The 20,759-nt window shown below is 36.5% G+C and overlaps 2 protein-coding genes across 2 annotated transcripts; both read right to left on the bottom strand.

The window, feature by feature from the left end:
• Positions 1 to 7,439: 7,439 nt before the first annotated feature.
• On the bottom strand, positions 7,440 to 8,388 carry LOC128856674 (NADH dehydrogenase [ubiquinone] 1 beta subcomplex subunit 8, mitochondrial). Its single transcript, XM_054091988.1, has 3 exons — positions 8,230 to 8,388; positions 7,868 to 8,097; positions 7,440 to 7,805 (listed from the first exon to the last, which is right to left on the bottom strand). Exons 1-3 carry the CDS (start codon positions 8,312 to 8,314, stop codon positions 7,590 to 7,592), a joined length of 531 nt encoding a protein of 176 aa, XP_053947963.1. The 5' UTR covers positions 8,315 to 8,388; the 3' UTR covers positions 7,440 to 7,589.
• A 2,740-nt stretch (positions 8,389 to 11,128) lies between these two features.
• LOC128858704 (alpha-tocopherol transfer protein-like) lies at positions 11,129 to 20,296 on the bottom strand. Its single transcript, XM_054095179.1, has 6 exons — positions 19,782 to 20,296; positions 12,135 to 12,294; positions 11,976 to 12,057; positions 11,599 to 11,913; positions 11,393 to 11,529; positions 11,129 to 11,328 (listed from the first exon to the last, which is right to left on the bottom strand). Exons 1-6 carry the CDS (start codon positions 19,864 to 19,866, stop codon positions 11,247 to 11,249), a joined length of 861 nt encoding a protein of 286 aa, XP_053951154.1. The 5' UTR covers positions 19,867 to 20,296; the 3' UTR covers positions 11,129 to 11,246.
• Positions 20,297 to 20,759: the final 463 nt, after the last annotated feature.

Below are 20,759 nucleotides of genomic sequence, written 5' to 3'. Positions count from 1 at the left end.
TGAGAACATTTGACAACCACTTTGAAAACACGGTTTCGAGAAAAACGCGTTTAAAGTTTTGAGTAACAATAAAAGTGGCTTGGAGCGCACACATTCCACAGGCTGTATCTCCGAATTTATTATTCGGATAGACTTGAAAATTTTGGATAATATTCCTGAGAAGTTGTAGAAATTAATAAGCAAAAAAAAAAAAAATCGATTTTTTGAACCAACGAAACCCATGTAACCCCTTAATAAAAAAAAAACGGTAATTTTGATGAAAATACTTCCGAAACTTATTTGACGTATGGGATGTTTGTACGTAACCTCACATATGTAGAACTGCATAAGTTCCAATGCGACTTCTGAAAACCAAATTCTTAGCGGTTAGATCTTCTTTTATTCAAGCGCTCTTATGCCGCAATTTGTATAAATTAGCTGGTTATATATCAGGTATCAAAAATAAAAAAAAACTGCACAAAAACAAACAACCAACTGAGTTGCAGCAGCTGCAATAGTTTATAATAATTATATTTTTACTACTAATCGGCCGTAATGTCAATTGAAGAATTTTATTAGTAAAAAGAAAGCGCTTGCAATGATACAATAATTAATTAAAATAAATAGAGTTGTACATAAGCCTGGGTGACAGCCTTTAAAAATATCGAAATATTTGAATTTAGCAAAATTGAAAGAAAATGCATAGCAAATCTAAAGTTAAATAATGACTAACTCCGCACATATGTATGTGGACAGATGTGAGAAGTGGCCACTTCACTTGTCTGCTCAAATTAAAGTGTATGTTAAATTATGTAAATTAATCAAACGAGCAACTATGAATAGTTATAACTCATGCGAAGCGTGATTTTTTTATTTTTGTACAGTGCGTGAGCTGTTGTTTGATGGCGACCGCTCAAAAACATTCTACCGCAAAATAGGAGTGTAACATAACCCAGCAAAAATAAAAAGAAGAAAATACCAAAAGAATGCCAGAAAATGTTATATAGCTAAAGGTGAATGTTCGACGAATAATTGAAAGCACATACATAAATTTTAGCATTGCCGAGCGCATTCGCATGCAACAGCCAAACTCCAAAGCGCGCCCACGTGGTGGCGTGGTGGCGCAGAGAAGACAAATGCAATGCATAGCTAGCATACCCAACTGCCCAAGAAATTATTGTTGCATTAAGTTTTGGCTGCCGATTTTCATACATTCAATAACTTAAAACTCCAATCATTCATATCATTCACTTGGCAACATGTTAATTGTGATTTATTTTTAAGCAATGGCCGTCCCGCCAACAACCTCTTCTTTTCAAGATTCTGTATCCTTATTATCCATTAATACTAAATTCTTCAGCAGTGAAATTATTCATTCCCTTGCAATGCTCATCGTTGTATGAGTGTGCGTGAATGATTGTATGCTTTGGGACAACGTTTTAGTTTGCGCGCAACGAACTGCCTGCTACAAACACTTTTAGCTGCAAATCATTGTAAAATAATTGTATAATTAAAACAAACAAAATTAATTTTTGATTGTTCGTTTAAGACAAATACATCATACGAGTAAAATACAAATTTCGTTGAGTCGAAACATTTATAATCTCCTTAAATATGAACTTGTCTACTTACATACCATACATATTAAACGTAACACACGCAGATTGTGCTATACGGCTATACGTATGTATGTACACATAAATATGACTTGGGTTCGATTGTAACCTGCATGTAGCATAGCGTAATCACAACTTAAATTGTAAACTTATATCATTCTTTGTAAATTGTTATTATAAACCAGCATCCTAACTAAGTTAAGTTTAATATATATAAATTTTTCGTATAATTGGGTTACGTTTAAAAAGCATAAAAGCAAAACTGCGTTTGTATGTATCCGTGGTTATAGCCATTTACCTAATTTTTAACTTCATACCTGCATAAATAAATCGTAAATGTATCATACTTTAAATATTCTTTTCTTCCTAAAAACATTTCCTAATTTAGTTTGTATACATAAATATTTTACATAAATTTTGAATTACTACATATTTTTTAACTATAAATACATTTTCATGTCACATTTATATTTATTTTAAATGTTTGTATTAAAGATTAATCGTGCGATTTGCCGAAGTTTTAAATTTTTCATTGGTTTTATTTATTGCAATTTGGTTTAATTTTCCCATCATCTACCCCACAGCTAGGAGCGTGTTACCCAAAATCCACCTCAGTCTGCCAGCGTTGACGATGATGCCTTAGTGTTCTATTAAATACGTATGTACGCGAATTTTCGAATTTCGTTTGATTAATCATATAAAGAGCCATATGTATGTATGTATGCATGTATGTATGCAAACCAACAGTTTTAGACTATGTTGAATAAATTAGAGCTATTAAAATATTTATCCTAATACGTGGCAATGTGTTTTAATAATTTTCATTGTTGTTCACTTGGTTGTTGTTGTGTCTACTTATCCAAACCAGGGTCGGAATATGAATGCACAGAAAAATGAATGCAATAAACGTTTCACTGCCATTAGTTGTTGTTGTTGTTGTTGTAGCAGCATAAACATTGCCCATATTTACATACGGGGATTGCTGCTGGAGTGACAGTCCTTGGCCGGATATAAATCCGGGTCGTTTCGGTAGCGTAGAACCGACTGTCGTGGAAACGACTGCCACTACTTCTTCAGTGGTAGTTAAAACACGAATTTCATTATCGCTGAATATTTAGTGACAGTGAAAATCTTTAGTGATAATTAACATTTTTCAGTAACGTAACACAAGCAGACAACCAAACAATTACTAGGGAGATCCTGGGGCCTCAGCACTAGTATGGCCCTCTGGATATACACCCAAATGGTTAGACCAATCATACTTCGTCGGACCCGAAGAGATGCGCGAGCTATTTTAGCCGGAAATTTATACTGCATCCTCCGGTTGACAGATCCAAATGTTGTGCCACCAGACGGTTGCACAAACTGCCCTACAACAGTGCATCGCTTACTTTCACCAGCGACGAGGTTCAGGGGGCCATCAAACTAATGAAACCATCAAAAGGCATCGACCCCGACGGACTAAACATGCTGATGCTGAAAAAACTGGGTCCATTGGGAGTAGAATATCTCACTAAGGCCTTCAATCTGTCCATGGCCACTCTCATCATTCCTGATAAGTGGAAACTAGGGAGAGTGGTCCCACTACTGAAGCCTGGGAAACCCGCCAACCAACTCTCCGATAACTCTCCTTTCCCCAGTAGTGAAGACACTTGAAGCCCTTCTACTCCCACTCCTCACACAACACCTGACTCCAGCCCCACACCAGCATGGTTTCCGTAGAGTGCACAGCACCACCACGGCACTCACCGTCATAAACACCCAGGTAAACCGCGGACTAAACCAAAACCGCCCCTGCGAGAGGACTGTCCTAGTAGCGTTGGACTTACAAAAGGCTTTCGATACAGTCAGCCACGCCACGCTACTAGATGACATTTTACAGTCGACACTCCCGCCAGGGCTGAAGAGGTGGACCGCGAACTACCTGAGTGGTCGTCACTCGTCGGTGATATTTCGAGTCCAAACCTCCAAACAGAGAAAAATAAAGCAAGGAGTACCGCAAGGTGGTGCCCTTTCACCCTTGCTTTTTAATTTCTATATTTCGAAACTCCCCCAGCCACCAGAGGGAGTCTCACTGGTCTCATACGCCGACGACTGCACGATAATGGCGTCGGGCAATGCCATTGATGGCCTATGCTCTAAGGTAAACGACTACCTCGCCCGCCTTTCTCGCTTCTTCACTGCGAGAAACTTAAAACTTTCTCCCACTAAATCCACGGCGACCCTTTTTACCACCTGGACAGGAGGTCAAGCTGCAACTTCAGGTGCACGTCGATGATACCCCAATACCGACGGTTAATAACCCCAGAATTTTGGGAGTCACCTTTGACAGCTTGCTCTCCTTCTCAGCGCACACAACCGCTATTGCAACGAGAGTACAGAATCGCAACAAGGTCCTCAAGTCGCTCGCCGGCAGCACTTGGGGCAAAGACAAAGAAATGTTGCTATCGACTTTCAAAGCAATAGGCCGACCGGTTCGCAACTATGCCGCGCCTGTCTGGTCGCCTGGAACCAGTGATACGCAGTGGACGAAGCTACAGACCTGCCATAATACTGCCATTAGGACCGCGACAGGATGTCTCCTGATGTCCCCAATTCAACATTTACACGACGAGGCTAACATGCTCCCTGTCAAGGACTACAACAAAATGCTCGGCAAGCAGTTTCTGCTAGGGTGTCACCGCAGGCCTCACCCATGCAGACACCTGCTCGAGCCCGAGCCACCTCCCAGGCACATCAGGAGACACTTCCTCAACTACGTGGACGTATACAGACAGGCCATTAACGACATCCATCGGGAGACCCTTACCACCTTCTTAAGCTCCCGCCCCCGAATGCCGTTATCGGAGTCCAACCAACACCCATCGCAGATGAAGAGCTCCCCGAGAGTCCGCGTAATCTTGGCACAACTACGTTCTGGATACTGTAGCAGGTTAAACTCCTACCTATCCAGAATCGACCCTGACATACTAAACATATGTCCAGCATGTGAAGGCACCCCGCACGACACTAACCACCTTTTCACATGCCCCAACAAACCCACTCATCTAACACCCCTCTCTCTCTGGACCCAACCCGTCGAAACAGCCAGTTTCCTGGGCCTACCGTTAGATGAGCTAGACGAGGACGACCGGTAATTACACTACACTGACAGGGCGAAGATACTGCTACAACAACAACAACAACAACCACCAATCATACTGTATGGAGCACTAGGATGGTGGAGCAAATCTATCCAACAAACAGCGATAACCAAACTGGGAAAAGTACAAAGGCTTGCTTGCCTATGCATCACAGGGGCTATGAGAGCTACCCCAACAGCTGGCATGGAAGCACTCCTTAATCTCCCACCACTTCATATAGCAATCCAAGAGGAAGCAGCTACGCAAGCACTCATGCTACACATGAAAGAAATTTTCAAATTAGGCAACCTCACCGGTCACCTAAGTATCCTAAATAAAATCAAAAACAGCATAAGCATGGCTCAAGTCTCAGACCACATTGACCCAACCCTCTCTTTCACAAAAGGATACACAGTTACCTTTCCTGAGAGTATCGAGTGTAAAACAAACCCAAAATGGATGAATGATGTCTCACAAAAATGGTACACTGATGGATCAAAAACACCTTATGGTGTAGGAGCAGGAGTAGTTCGGCCCAGAATCCACAAATCATTCCCTCTCACCTGGGACACCACCATCTTCCAAGCGGAATTATACGCAATAATGGAAGCAGCAAACATCATGCAACGTAGAAACCACAAGAGAGTAAAGATTAAAATACTCTCGGACAGTCAATCAGTTCTAAAAGCTTTAGATAGCTATGCCTACAACTCAAAAACTCTCTTAGAATGCCACAAGGCACTCAATAACCTGGCATCCAAAAACAATGTCTCATTAATTTGGGTACCAGGACATGAGGGATATGACGGCAACGAAAAGGCAGACTTTCAAGCCAAAAAAGGGGCAGATGTAAACTTCATCGGACCTAGTCCCATGTTTGGATTCAACAAAAACAGCCTAAAACAAAAAGTAGTAAAATGCTGGGCCAAAACTCTATTAAATCAGCATTGGAACAACGTAGAGGGTCTTAGACACTCCAAAAAGTTCCTAAGTTTCAACGCTAAAAGAGCTAACATGGCCCTCACATCAAACAAAAAGAGCATTCGCACTCTCACAGGCGCCCTCACGGGTCACTTCACCTGCAACAAACATTAACAAAAATTAGGCATAACTAACACCAGCACCTGCAGATTTTGCTGCGAAGATGAGGACTCTATAGAACATCTCATCATCGAATGTCCGGGGTTGACGCATAGAAGGAAAAGGTTTTTAAACAAGTTCATGCTTACAGATGAAGACCTACCCCGGAGTTTAGCAAGGTGGTAAGAGTCTCCCGATGAATGTCATTTAGTGTCTGTCTAAACACTGTCCGGTCCAGTAGTTGTTGAACTGTTTTGTCCTGGATCTCGTCGGCGTGATTGAAGAGGTGCCTCCTGACGTGCCTGGGAGGTAGTTCAGGCTCAAACAAATGTCTGCAGGGGTGACACCTGTGGTAGCACCCACGCAGAAACTGCTTGTTGAGCATTTTGTTGTGCTCCTTGACAGGAAGCATTGATTACTCATTGTGTAGGTGTTGTAGGGGGAATATCAGGGTGCATCCCGTGGCGGTCTTGATAGCAGCGTTTGGACAAGTTTGAAGCTTTATCCACTGCGAATCACTGGTTCCAGGCGGCCAGTAATTTATAACCGGCCTGTCAATTGCTTTAAATGTCGCAAGCAACATTTCTTTGTCCTTGGACTGCCGGCAAGCAGAACCACCTTGTTGCGGTTTCGGACCTTAGTAGCAATTGCGGCTATCATAGGTGACCTCCAAAATTTGGGGTTGTTTACTGTTGGTATTGATGTGAATCGACTTTTTCCGTTAGCTATAGTTTGAGTTCCTTTGTCCAGGCGGCAAGAGGGTCGCCGTGGATTTAGTGGGGGAAGCAGGAGATTCCTCTCAGTGAAAAAGCGAGAAAGTCTGGTGGTTTATTTTGCTAGATTGTCTTAATTACACCGTCTATACACCAAGAAGCATTTTATATCAACAAAGTACTTAATACGAGTAATTAATTTCGGACATAAAATATAAACTCAAATGTATTTTGTTAAAAAACCCCTTTCCCTGAAAATTTAGTGACAGTGAAAAAAAATTAAGTTTATTGATAAATTAGTGAAAAACTTCTTTTGTAATCATTCAATTCTAGTAGCAATTTTGTATTGGGCTTCAAATAACAGAGCCGTACTCTAGCTTTTAGTGGACCAAAAATTAAATAACGAGTGTAGGGATCTTTAAAATCTTTCGCAAACTAGGTAAGAAGGAAAACTACGCGCCTTTGGAAGCATATAAGAGTCAAAAACAACACCTTAATAGAAATTGGCTGGTTATTTAAAATACATAATATAAGTTGATAAAAAGGTGAATGCCGTATGAAAGCATTTTTTAATAGAAAATATGTGATTTTAAGCAAGTTAAGAATTTATTTATGGCAGGAAAAGTCTTCATAAAACCCTCTGGCATTCGTAAGTAGCATAAAATTGTTTGTTGTAAAACAGGCTTGGCAATTATTTCATAAAATGCTTAAAAGCATATTGGTTTAAAAGAAACTATTACAAAAGTTATTTAAAAAATATTTTTATATTACTATTGTGACTTCACACCAACCAATCTCTTCAATGACTTACTGGATTCGAAAGCATATACATACATATACATATGTATGTGCACACATTTGGTTAAGAAAGAACATTTGCATTTTCACAATAAACGGTTCTGAAAAGCAAAACAACAAATTGATACGACTTCATTTACTATTAACAACTTTTATTTATATTTGAATTTGATGCCCACATTAACCACGCCACATAATGTTTCGTTCATAAAGACTTGAAAATAAAAATATTCAAGAAAGTGAATACAAATGTCCTTTCATTACTAATCTTCCCTATGATTTTATTCACGTTCGAACGTGTAATGTTTTCTGCCATCGCCAGGATATTGTTTAACGGCAACTGGTCGGTACATACGGTAATTTTCCAACCAGTAATACAAAGCAAAACAACCAGACATTACACCTAAAAAGCTAAGCCAGTATTGAGCATTCGTGAATCGTGGTTTCTCCGCCTGAGAATAACGATCTTCTCCATATAAATCAACATCGGCATGCACCTGCAAATACATACATATATTAAAAAATTGTATAGTTTTCAAAAGCTCAAGGAATTTGTTACCGTTTCATGCAGATTGCGCTTATGCTCGGGAAAATCATAGGGATAGTAGGGATCTTTCGATTCAACACCAAGACCCTTGCCCAAGTCAGGGTAGTCGCCGTAGCCTAGTCCATTGTCGGCATATGGGCGATATTCCTCTGGCAGTAGATAGTATTTTTTGGCAGCTGCCTCACAAGCCTTTTCGGTTTCAGGAATTGGGCCAGGTTTGTAATCCTTGTTCCAACCAGCGTCTGCCAAAGAGATAAAATTATTTGATGCACACAAGCGAAAGGATAAAAGCAGACGTTACGTAAAAAAGTGTGTGCATTCAACAACTTTGTGCTGTTATGCCCTCCGCAACTTGCATTCAATTCTGTACTTACAGTTTCTGGCCAAATGCTGGAAAAGCATTGGATTGGCAGCTTGCAGCCTTTGCGCCGCTTTTAGTCCATTAAAAAGTGCGGACATGTTTTGGAAATGGTTACTCGGGCTGTGTGTTTCCTATTGCTATACGAAAATTACCGTGCTACAGATGATAAAATGTCAATTTGAGATGTCAGTTTTGTTGACGTTTTATTTTGAAGTTAATTCTTTGTCATGATGTTGCCACCTTCTTATTTTGTGATTGAGTTACCCTGTAGGAATTGAAGAATAAAAACAAAAAATTGTTGCTCTAAAGTTCGCTACGCTTAGTGCTGACGATATACAATTGTTTGGTGACGGAACTTCGTTGTTGTTGTAGCAGCATAAAAGTTTCCCCATATATGTAGGGGTAATGGTGTTGGAGTGACAAGTCCTTGGTTGGATATAAATCCGGGTTATTCCGGAACGCAGAACCGACTGTCATGGAAATAACTGAATGTTAATACTTTGTGTGCTCCGTCCGTCTGTGGAATAGTTTACCAAAAAAATATATAAAAGCGAACTTGCGTTTCAGACATAAATTGCTCCGATGCCTTGCCGAAAATTGCTGAATGTACTTAAATAATTTCTCATTCGTTCAATTAATTCCAATTAATCTCTACTATCACATTTATTATTTTTTTAATCCGTTTTCTTTAATACCTTCTACAACTTTAACTTGTTTACTACTAATTACTATTTAAATTTTAGTTTTATTTAAAGAATTAATCTTTTATCTGGGATCTGATTATTTGAGCTATTTTTTAAGTCGATCATGGTAAAAATAACCTGCGGCTGAATGTGTGACTTAACTAAAGGAATGAAATGAAAACATAATTGTTTTTTTATAGCCTAAACGAGGGAATGACCAAAGAAAGTAGGGGAACTAGTTCGGGGTTTCAAATGTTATGTTCTATATTTAAAGAAAACTTAAACGACCAATATATTCACCACAACAAATTTCATAACACCAAAATTAAAATTTCTGGAAGTAAATAACATTGAGGAATGATATTTTGTCCAAAGAAATTTGCATTTAGACTAACCTACTTTTTTCCTTTCTTTTTAGTGAAATTAGCTGTAAATTCGTATAATTTGTAGAAAGTAATCAGCTGATTTTGACAAAACTAAAACAAAATTCATGTAAATTTGGATTTTGTACTACAACTCCACTGTAGCCGAATGAGATGGCGCGTGACTACCATTTGGAGTTCGGAGAGAACGTAGGTTCGAATTTCGGTGAAAGATTTTTCTAATAGCGGTGAAAGATTTTTCTAATTTGGTGAAATTTACTATCTAGGTTTGGTCAGGGAAACAGACGAGAATTGTAGCAAAGCATGAAGACAAGAAACTGTAACCTCCGTCTGTTACGCTAACAAAACTAGTGTGGGAAATTTTACCACAAAAAAAGTAGAACCAAGTATTATCATTTCAGCTATTAGTTTTTATGTGGAGTTTTCTGACCGAGTTTCGTTAGAGCAATGAACCAGAAGTGCAGTCTCTAGCTTGTGATTGAACTAAGTCGAAATTCATCAGCAGTAACTTTTCTAGATCTACCTTCTAAATTTATGAGGATTAAAGAATGTGTCCCACAAGCGAGCTTGGCGGGCTGATGTTACCTGTCACATCCGACTAACTGTGGCAGGTCCTCCTGTCATTAAGCGGAAGGGACTGTAGGCAGCTGGTTGGACTGATGACGGGCCACTTTCTATGGGCGAAGCACATGGAAAAGGTAGGCATCTTAGACAGTGCACTCTGCCCAGCATATGGAGAGGAGGATGAGACGGCGGACCACTTCGCCCGAATCAGGCTTGAGGTACTTGCCACTGATATGTTAAGAAGCGACCACCTTGGCTCCTTGGCACCATAAGATCTACTCAGATTTCTTCGGAGGTCGGGCGAATTTAAAGAAAATTAAAAAGAGAACTCGAGTGCAGTACAGTGGACTTAATGTTGCTAGTTCTTCTGACAAAAAAAAAAAAAAAAAAAAAACAAATGTGTCCACCAAGATAGTATCTTCTACTCCAAGGATGATATAGGTACATATTACCAGTTTTTTCCTTCAGCTTTGGAATGAAGTAGCATATTTGGGGGTTGTGCTGATTTTTTTCGTATAGAGTCTTAGTCGATTCAGCTGGTTCTTTAAAATTCGCTGAGCGCCGGTTAACGGTCTTATATAAGCTCCACTTTCTGAACTTTGTAACCATATTCTACCCACTTCTGCATTTCCAAGGTTCTTCGCCCATCATCACTATTGACTTTTTAACGCACTAGGAGTGCAGGACTTCATTTACAAACGGAACTCTGATATCAATATGCCAAATGCTACTCTGGACTGAGCAGGTAATTGAGCAGTAAAGCTCTTTTGGATTTACCTTGCCGAAACGACCCGGATCCGGTAACGGCAGGTTATTACTCAAGCAGCGTTACTCAAAAATTGTTGGGGGAAAGAGGTCGTATTTGTAATTTTTTGCTGTTACAACAAAAACAACATGAAAGCCAGGTTTTTAAATAAATTAACATAGTCCAGCAAATAAAGACCACGCGGCTCACGTGTTGTGTGAAGAGATACAAAAGCTCCAACCCATAAAAAATATGACAACATACCGGATCACAGCATAAATTATTTTGTATTCGTAACATTTATTTGTGAACCTGAACAGCAGCGATAAGCTCGCAAATATATTATAGATAATTCCAGTAAATATAATTTGTATGTATGTATGCATAATTCCTTTTATTTTTATATTGCTTTTGATTTATTCAGATTTGATTCAAAAATTTTAGAGTTATATAAATAGGTACATATACATTAGGGTTGCTCTTATTTATATGAAAAATATATATGCCTCTCCTTGAATAATTGAAAAGCACGAACTGATTGGCATGAACTTTACATGGTACTCTCTATTAGTAGGTATAAGAACATCAATTTAGAGATATATGTAAAAAAGTTTAAATTCTAAAATTCAACTATTAAGTGAAGTAGAAAAATTTATTATAGAAATGGCCATCGGCGACGCTCAGTATTTCCTTTGTCCTCGTCAATTTTCCAATGATTTGGATCCATTAAATATTCGCTAATAGTAAATACAAAATATTAAATAAAAGTAAATGTTTTTTGCTTGCATTCACTACACCCACCGCTTGCTTGACAAGTCTTTTAAAAGTTCCGCCTTTAAATCTGTCAATTTTCCATTTGTTCCGCCATATTCCTCCGGCAATATGCTACGAGGTACATGCTCGTACAGGCTATCCAGACTGACGGTATGGAAGCGTATCTTTTATAAAAATTGTAAACTGTAGTGTTTGTGGCTTCATAAAAAAAGTATAGAGTGTTTGGTATTTACCAGTTTGAAGACTTCACGACCAATGAACGGTTTCATAATACTAACTATTCTATCCAGATAAGGCGGACAGTTGATGATATGAATGGCTTTCAGATGTACTGGCAACGCTTCTTGCAGGAAAGCCATATATATGCGTAATGTGCTGAAGGTCATCTTGCTGAGATGTTTCAATGTGTAGCCGTCCATGTCGAATATTTGCACCTCACCATCGGCGAATGCTTCGACATCCGCTTCGGTAGACGTAGCGCCATCGTACATATTAAAACGGTAATCGCTGATCATGAAAAAAGCTTTGGTATCAGCCGTATGATTCACCTATCGAAATTCCAAGAAATCTAAATGGTTATGAAATACGAAATGCTAAAAAGTTAAGCAACCTTTGCCGGATCAAAATTAACCAAGCGGTAGCAGCTGACTTTGTAGCCCTCTGGTGTAAGACCGGGCAGCGGCACTAAATCACTGTGAAATTTTGAAAAGGAAAAAAATTCCATTTCAATGGGACCTCCCATTATTTTAAGAAACACACATTTACTCACGCATAGTCGAATGTTCGTTTACTATCGCCATCGGTTGGGTCACGTTCGAGGAAGATGTGCGCATGCTTATTGCGCATACTGTAATTAATTTTTATTAAGTTTTTGGTGCCTTTTATGTCACCGTACATACACTTGTAGAAACGCTTCAATAGAATACGGTCTGAAAATAGTTAAAATATTTAGTAGCTCCAGTTCAAATTGGGTTTGAAAAAATAAAAAATTAAAATGTTTTAGAAAATATGCATGGCATCTAACGTAAATTGTATATTGATATTGATAAACGCCACTTGGTCCCATATGAGTCTCAGATATAGCGAAGAGGAAACAAGTGCGATATTCCTAAAGCTAAAAATTGCACAACACTTAAGGGTGCGCTGGGTGCATAAAAAATAATTTTATACCTGCTTTAATTATTTTTATTTCATATAAAATTAGAGCCTGGAAAATTCTATTCAATTAATTTTACATTCAATATACGCCAGGACTCGTCTAGCCATACGAAACTCCATGCGAAATCTTCTATTGTTCAAAAAAGTCTTGACACTTGAAATTTAATTCCAAGGCGAAACACTGATTCTAAGGCGAACGAGGGCTCATGGTAAAACGATTTCAAAGGTGAGCTCTTTAACAGACCGTTATTCGGCTCTGAGCGAATTTGACAGGATCAGCTGATGGGCTGGCGTCAATTGAGGTGTGTCTACACAAAAAAAAACTGAGATTGTGTTGCTGATATACGAAAAAATTAACCAATGACACCTCTTTGCCGTCTGAACAACGACTGATTGGACAAGTGTGTGAGTGTGAGAATATGTGTGAAATTATCGTGCAGAATTCGGCTGCCGAATCCACAAGTGACGTGGCAGCCAAAGTTGCTCTCACAATTTTCTTTTTCACCATTGCTAAATAGCAAACCTGGTGATCTATCGCTGCCTTCGAAAGAGAAAGCTTGACGTCCACCAGCTGGCGTTAGGCTCATTTGTACTTCTGCTACAACAGCGTCAGTGTCATTGCATAATAGTCACAACTTCCACTTTATTTATTTAATTTAATTTATTTTTTTATTTATTTTAATTTATTTTGCTTTATTGTTAATAGAAAAGTTTAGTAGTTGCCAAGAATGCGATCAGATGCAAACTTGAAATAGAAAGGACGATGATAGAGTAAGTTATGAAATTTAAATACCTGGGGATAGAAATATCCAATAACCGCGACATTATTAAGGAAGTCAGAGGGAGATGTATGCAGGGCGCACGTATTGCAGGTTGCATTAGGGATGTTGTATGGTGGAACAAATATATGACCACTGAAAGCAAGACGCGTATATACAAGACTGTAATAAGACCAATCCTGACCTAAGGAGCCGAAGCACGAGCTGAAAACGCAAAAACAAAACAGCTACTACGTACAGCTGAAATGCAAGTTCTACGATCCATCGTAGGAAAAACACGTCATGACTGCATTGGAAATGAGGTCATTCGTGACGAAACTGGCGTTAATGACGTAGTGAAATTTATAAGAACAAGAAGACGTGCTTGGAATGATCACGTTTCTAGAGCTAGAGACGACAGAATTATCCGAATAGCGAGGGACTATATGCCATATGGAAAGCGCGGACCTGGAAGACTACCAAAGAGATGGCGCGAAAGCTGGATTTCGACATCAGCGGAAGGACAACAACGTTTCGTCATTTTGAGTTCTAATAATTCTTTATAATACTTGTATAATTTATAACTATGCAATTGTGTGAAGAAAAACAGGTGAAAACCTATAATAAAAGAATAAGAAGAATAAGAAGAAATAGAAACAGTGTTCTCAAATAGCGGTAACTTCTCGGCGGGCAATGGCATACCGCCGCATGTATTTCTGCCATGAAAGGGCTTCTCCTAAAAAGCCATCTGCTGTTCGAAGGCGGCATAAGACTGTAAATAAATACTTCAACTTGTAAGACAAAATCAGATGGTATACCACGAACTGGAGAAGATGGAAGACCAAACGGCTGACCGAGGGCGTACGCATCAAGTCTATAAGTTTATGTATGCATTTTATTTGATTTCATTTTGTTTTATTTTACTTTGTGCCATCTTAATTCCCTTTGTTTTGAAGTGAAAACTTCTTTAGAATCGTTGGAAGTGATTTGAGACTCGATGAAACGAAAAAGCGACACTACGAAGCGTTATATGTTGATATACGTACATATATGTGTGTGGCTGCGTACTGCTGAGCCACGCTAGTATAGTGAGTATTGTAGTATGTATACTACACTGCCTATTATTTGCTTTGGTGTTTAGTTCAAGCGTCATACGTACAGTGGTGGTCACGATTTTAGCACACTATAATGCAGTAACATTCATTTTGCGTTTATTGCTTATATTCAAATAATCTAGCGGCAATATTTATCCCTGGCGGGTCTTTGTAGAAAGGAGAAAGAGAGGCCTTATAATCAGAACCTTGTTTTTTTCTCCTTACTTATTAAAACTGGTTTAAATACAAGCACCCTATAATAATGGAGGACACGAATTTAGTACACATATGGATATTTGTAATTTATTTTCAAAGAACAACACATTAGTGAAAGAAAAACATAATATTTAGTTGGATATCCACCACTCTTGAGAACAGCATCGCATCGGCGTGGTAGACTTTCCACTAGGGCAGCACATCTCGTCTGGGGTATTCCATACCAAGCAGTCTTAATCTCCGACCACAAATCGTTCAAATTCCTCGGTTTCACGGCTCGAATATGCTTCTCGACATCATTCCATAAATTCTCAATCGGATTGAGATCCGGTGATTGAGCTGGCCACTTCAAAACACAAATTTTGTGATCCTCCAAGCAACTCTTCACCAATCGTGAAGTGTGCTTAGGATCATTGTCATGCATGAAACGCCACATTAAGGGCATATTTTCCTCCGCATAAGGAATCATGACATCAGTTAGTATGTTTTTGTAAACATATTGATCCATACGCGAATCTATTTTGTGTATGGGTCCAACACCTCGCCAGGAAAATGATGCCCAAACCATGACGCTTCCACCACCATGCTTCACCGTTTTTAATGTGTAGCGAGGATCATGTTCTTTATTTTGCGGTCTCCAAACATATTGTTTCCCGTCAGATCCGAGACGACAGAACTTCCATTCATCGCTCCATAAAATATTTTTCCAGAAATTTATTGGTTTATGGATATGTTCCCTTGCAAAGTTCAGCCTGGCCTCCAAATTTTTTTTTGACACCAAAGGTTTGTGTTGAGCTATGCACCCGCGCAACCCGTTTTCATTTAAACGCCTTCTAATGGTTTTGGAAGAAACATTTATTCCATATTCCGATAAAACTTGCGATTTTATGGCATTAGAACTCTTAAAAGGGTCTGTTCGCGAGGCTTTGCATATTAGTAAATCCTCCCTAGCTGTTGTCTTTCGGCGTCGTGGGCGTTGTTTTACCTTAAATGTCTTATGGCGCTTAATATCAGCAAGAGCATTATAAATCATTTTGCGTGAACACCTTAGAAGTCGGGATATCTCAGACACAGAGCTCCCAGAAGAATTCATACGTTGAATTACTTCCCGCTGCGCTTCGGAGCACCAAGAACATTTCGCCATGTCTAACATATTTTTTTTTCACATTAATTACAATCAACATAATAGCTAAAATATAAAAACTTACCATAAAGTTCAAATACTTAGAAAAAATTTAGTGGGAGGAACTATTTATTGATATGTGCTAACTTCGTGTCCAGCTCAAACAAGCAGCCCTTGCACTCAACTGAATTTTAAGAAAAAAATTGCAAAATAAATGCTACGGATTATAACGGTTCTTGTTATTTTAATTGTAAACAACACCCAGAGAAAAATATTCGTAGTGAATTGTCGAAAAGCAAAGAGGAAAGTGGGACAGTGTCAAGGTTGTGTATAGTGTGCTAAAATCGTGACCACCACTGTATGTATGTTTGTATGTATGCTAGTACGTATGTGTGCGCGCCTGCGTATTACGGAGCATCGGTGAGCGAGAAGGCATTATTTATACCTATACTACACTACCTAATACTTGCTTAGACCAAGCGTCCTACGAATGTTTGTGTGTATGTTAGTACGTCTGTGTAATATACGCGTTACGACGCTCATAATAGCAACCGCGTGTGCTGTATTGCGTCCGTATTTTTATATTCGTAAATATTTTCATTTTTAAATATTTACCGCAATTGCAGGCGGTGTTGCAATATACCACAATCAAAATGACGGTGCTCGTATTGTAACTCCACAGATAGATCTGAATGCACAGCAACTATATTAGAATCACTGTCTGTTCAGCTCTCTAAAGTGGGAGAAATGTGCATGCGAAACCAGATTGAGCAATGGAAAAACAGTTTTAATTGTGGCAATTTATATTTCACCGAATCAATCAATAAATAGCATCACGGAATTCATTCACGAAAATTTTAAAAAATATACACCAGAAGTATCGCGGATACTTAGAAAAGATTACTATTAAGTTCCAATGATTTTAAGTGCCGATTTTAACGTAAATTTTGCATTGAGCACAGCGGTTCCTTTAATTGATTTTCTCAATACAACATACAATTTAAAAATGTGTAACAATCGCACTGAATCGTCAACACGATCAAAAACAACAATTGACGCGGTATTTCAAAGATATGTTGGCAACATCGAAACCAAAGCATTTGTATCATATTTTATCTAATATATCATAAGCCACTCGTATCATTTGTTGAAATTGAAAACATTGAGGATGAATAACAATAAAATGAAGAAAATAAAATATGAACTTTATAGCAATATTATAATGAACCTATAATTATCCCGCTCCTAATGCTGCTTTCGACTCATTCTCTCTCAGTTTGTTTTACGGAAGGTTTCACTTCTATCGCGTCTAACCGTTAGACTGGTATTTTTTTTAATTTAGTTTAATTTGCTTTAATTTAATTTTATTTTATTTTACTACATTTTGTTAAATTTTATTCCAGGTTTTTATTTAATTGAATTAAAAATGTTTTTTGTTTTTAATTTAATAACAATTTACTTTATTTTTCAATATTTTTTTATGTTTTATTTCATTGCATTTTACGTTTTTCATTTTGATATAATTTGTTTAATTTTATTTTACTTCAGGATTTTATTTAATTCACTTTACTTTAATTTAATTTTATTTATTGCTGCATTTTATTGCGTTTAATTTTATTTATTTCAGGGTTTTATTTAATTTAATTAAACTTACTTTTTTATTCATTTTTTTTATTTCACTTTGTTCTATTTTATGGTATTTTATTTCGTTTTACTTTAATTTAATTTTGTTTTACTACATTTTTAAAATTTCTTTTTCTTTCATTTTAATTCAATTTAAATGTACTTTATTTTTCAATACATTTTTACGTTTTATTTCATTGCATTTTACGTTTTTTATTTTAATATATTTTGTTTAACTTTATCTTATTTTAGGTTTTATATTTAATTTAATTTAATGTATAATTGAATTTTATTTCGTTTTATTATATATTATTACATTCTGCTGTTTAATTTAAATATATATATATAATATATATAATTGGCGCGTACACCCGTTTTGGGTGTTCGGCCAAACTCCTCCTCCTATTTGTGGTGTGCGTCATGATGTTATTCCACAAATGGAGGAACCTACAGTTTCAAGCCGACTCCGAACGGCAGATATTTTTATGAGGAGCTTTTTCATGGCAGAAATACACTCGGAGGTTTGCCATTGCCTGCCGAGGGGCGACCGCTATTAGAAAAATGTTTTTATTAATTTTGCTTTCACCGAGATTCGAACCAACGTTCTCTCTGTGAATTCCGAATGGTAATCACGCACCAACCCATTCGGCTACGGCGGCCGCTGTTTAATTTAATTTAATTTTATTTCATTTAACTTAACTTTTTTGATTTAATTTAAATTTACTGTGCTTTCCCATATTTTTCTGTGTTTAATTTAATTGCAGGGTTTTTATGTAATTCAATTTAATTTAATTTATTTTATTTTTATTTCTATTTTATTTTCTTACGTTCAGCTTATTATTTTTATTTTATTTTAGGTTTCTTATTCAATTTAATTTAACTTATTTTTTTTAATTTAATTTAATTTTATTTTACTTTATTCTATTTTATGGTATTTTATTTCGCGTTTTTTTATTTTTTTTACTACATTCTGCATAATATTATTTTCGTTTTTTATTTAATTTGATATAATACTTTATTTTATTTTATTCTGTTAATTTTACTTACTTTTTTTTGTTTTATTTCATATTATTTATTTAAGTTTTTTTTTATTTTAATTTCTTTTATTTAATTTTACCTAACTTATTTTGTTATACTTTATGTTTTTCGTTTCTGTTTTCGTTTTCGTTTTCCTTTTATTTTGATTTTATTTTATTATGCTTATACTTTTATTGTAGTTAATTTAATTATACTTTTCTATTCTAATTTTTTAAATATCTTAACTCGTTTTATTTTATTTTACTACATTCTGGTTCTACTACTACATTTTTTATGTTTTAATATAATTTAACCCTTCGTTGGGCATCGGGATCAGACTTTTTCGGCTTTGGACGTGAATTTATTTAACATTTTTCTATTATAGCTAACGACTTGAGCTTCCAGGTAGCTTCCTAAAATTTAATTTTCTACCGATTTATGAATATAACCTTTTAAAAAGAATCCTCGAACAGGACGCAAAAAGGCCAGACCCGGGTGCCCAACCAAAGGTTTTAAAATAAGTTTCTAACGGAGTGTTGATTTTACTTAATTTTCTTTTATTTAATATAGTTGAATTTCATTTTATTTTACTTTATTTTATTTCGTTTTATTTTATCACATTCTGCTTTATATTGTATTATTTCGGGTTTTTATTCAATTTGATAAAATTTTTATTTACTTGCTTACATTTTTATTTAATGTAATTCTATTTTCCTATTTTCCTATATTTCGTTCTATTTTTTATTTTATTGTACTTGCTTATATTTTTATTCAATTTAATTTAACTTTATTTTTCTATGTTTCGTTTTATTTTCTTATAATATATATTATATTTTAATTAATTTAATTTAATTTCCTTAGTTTAGGACTGCTTTATTTTAATTTCATTTTATAAAAGTTTGTCATATTTTTTGTTTTAATTTGCTTTATTTTATTACTAAACTTATGCATTTGTGCATTTCTCATTTATTTTTCTAACCTTAAAATACTCGTCTTCTCATAACATTACTAACATTAACATAGAATAATGGTGTATCACTTGTAATTGCCGAAACTGTCATCTGTCTTATTTGAAATAATGAAGTAATTACTTTGACAGAACACGTAACGGTAATTAGCACTTAATTTCAAATATGGTCCATTACGAATTAAACGCGCCTGTATTCATGTGTGCGAATGTATGCGTGCGTATGTTGACACTTATGACTATTATTTCCTAAAGTTCTCGTAAAAATCAATATGGAGAGTCACAAAATTCGCTGTCCACACTTTGTTTTGCACACACACTTTTTTTTGCCAAAATAGCACTTACGATTATCACTTAATTCAGACTTGATTTACCACCGTTATCAATTTGTCTATACATACATATGTAATAACATACGTACACACATAGACGTGCATTGGTCTTCACAGCTAATACTTACCGATTTCCTTTGGCAGTTTCGGATTTTGTTGAAACCACTCGTATAATTCATCAATTTCCGCTTCTGCAGCTGCGTCGAATTTCATTGCGTATCAGTTATTAATTTATGTATTACTTTGGCAACTATTTAATTTTAATTTTTGTTACTTCCTTGTTATTTGAAAAAATCCCTGCTTATCCTTCAATTATGCATTTGTGTTTTCAGCTTCTTCCGCAGTGTTGCATCGCTACGAAGTCCATTTCATACTGAGTTGCATGGCTCAAACGGCAATTTATTATTCTTATTTTTTTCGATTATTATTTATTTCTTTACTTTTGATTGATATATTGTGTGATTATAAATAAATAGGTACGTCTGTACATACATATGTATGTATGTATGTGGCTACTCCGCCTTTTCCTTTCGTGCTTGCTTTATGCGTTCAGTTGCACAACTGTCGAATCTAAAGCTTGGCGCTTCACTAAATAAAACGCTTGAGTTGTTCAGCTTGAGCTATTGTGCCCGCGAAATTCGGTGCAACGGCCGTTGTATAGCTGAAGTGTTTCTCAAACTTTCGTGCTGTTAATAATTTGTTTTTAAACTTAATTTAAGCGCAGTGAAATGCCGGTTCATCCATTAAATAGTAAATTTGCTAAATTCATCCATTAAATAATAAATACAGCCAAAAAAACAATAGAGAAAGAGAATGTGGAATGGGACTTGTCTGTGTATCTTTTTAACCGACCAAGTGGATTTTGCGAAATTCGATTTTTCTTTGCATTTACACAAACAACAAAGTCTCGCCGTAAGTGATGGGTAGATAAACGGTTTGAACTTTGAACATTTGCGACAAGATCAGAGAAGATCTTTCTTTACCAGCCTATTTTGTTATGTTTAAAACGGGTCAATGGTACCGGCGCATGAGAGAGTGACTAACCTATAGGAACTGTTTACTTTTCATGAAAGCAGAGAGAGATCTTATTAAGGGAAATATATTTT

This window comes from Anastrepha ludens, chromosome 3 (genome assembly GCF_028408465.1).
Source record: "Anastrepha ludens isolate Willacy chromosome 3, idAnaLude1.1, whole genome shotgun sequence".
NCBI lineage: Eukaryota > Metazoa > Arthropoda > Insecta > Diptera > Tephritidae > Anastrepha > Anastrepha ludens.
Note: the sequence above shows the minus strand (reverse complement) of the source record. Positions and strands in the feature narration are given on the sequence as shown.

What these genes read in the sequence shown, in the direction of transcription:
- LOC128858704 (XM_054095179.1), bottom strand. Translation starts at nt 19,866, where the DNA reads ATGAAATTCGACGCAGCTGCAGAAGCGGAAATTGATGAATTATACGAG. An exon ending in AAACGAACATTCGACTATGC is followed by an intron (nt 12,058 to 12,134) that starts GTGAGTAAATGT and finishes AAAATTTCACAG; the next exon opens with TGATTTAGTGCCGCTGCCCG. An exon ending in TTAATTTTGATCCGGCAAAG is followed by an intron (nt 11,914 to 11,975) that starts GTTGCTTAACTT and finishes GAATTTCGATAG; the next exon opens with GTGAATCATACGGCTGATAC.
- LOC128856674 (XM_054091988.1), bottom strand. Translation starts at nt 8,314, where the DNA reads ATGTCCGCACTTTTTAATGGACTAAAAGCGGCGCAAAGGCTGCAAGCT. An exon ending in CCAGCATTTGGCCAGAAACT is followed by an intron (nt 8,098 to 8,229) that starts GTAAGTACAGAA and finishes TCTCTTTGGCAG; the next exon opens with ACGCTGGTTGGAACAAGGAT. An exon ending in AGCGCAATCTGCATGAAACG is followed by an intron (nt 7,806 to 7,867) that starts GTAACAAATTCC and finishes ATGTATTTGCAG; the next exon opens with GTGCATGCCGATGTTGATTT.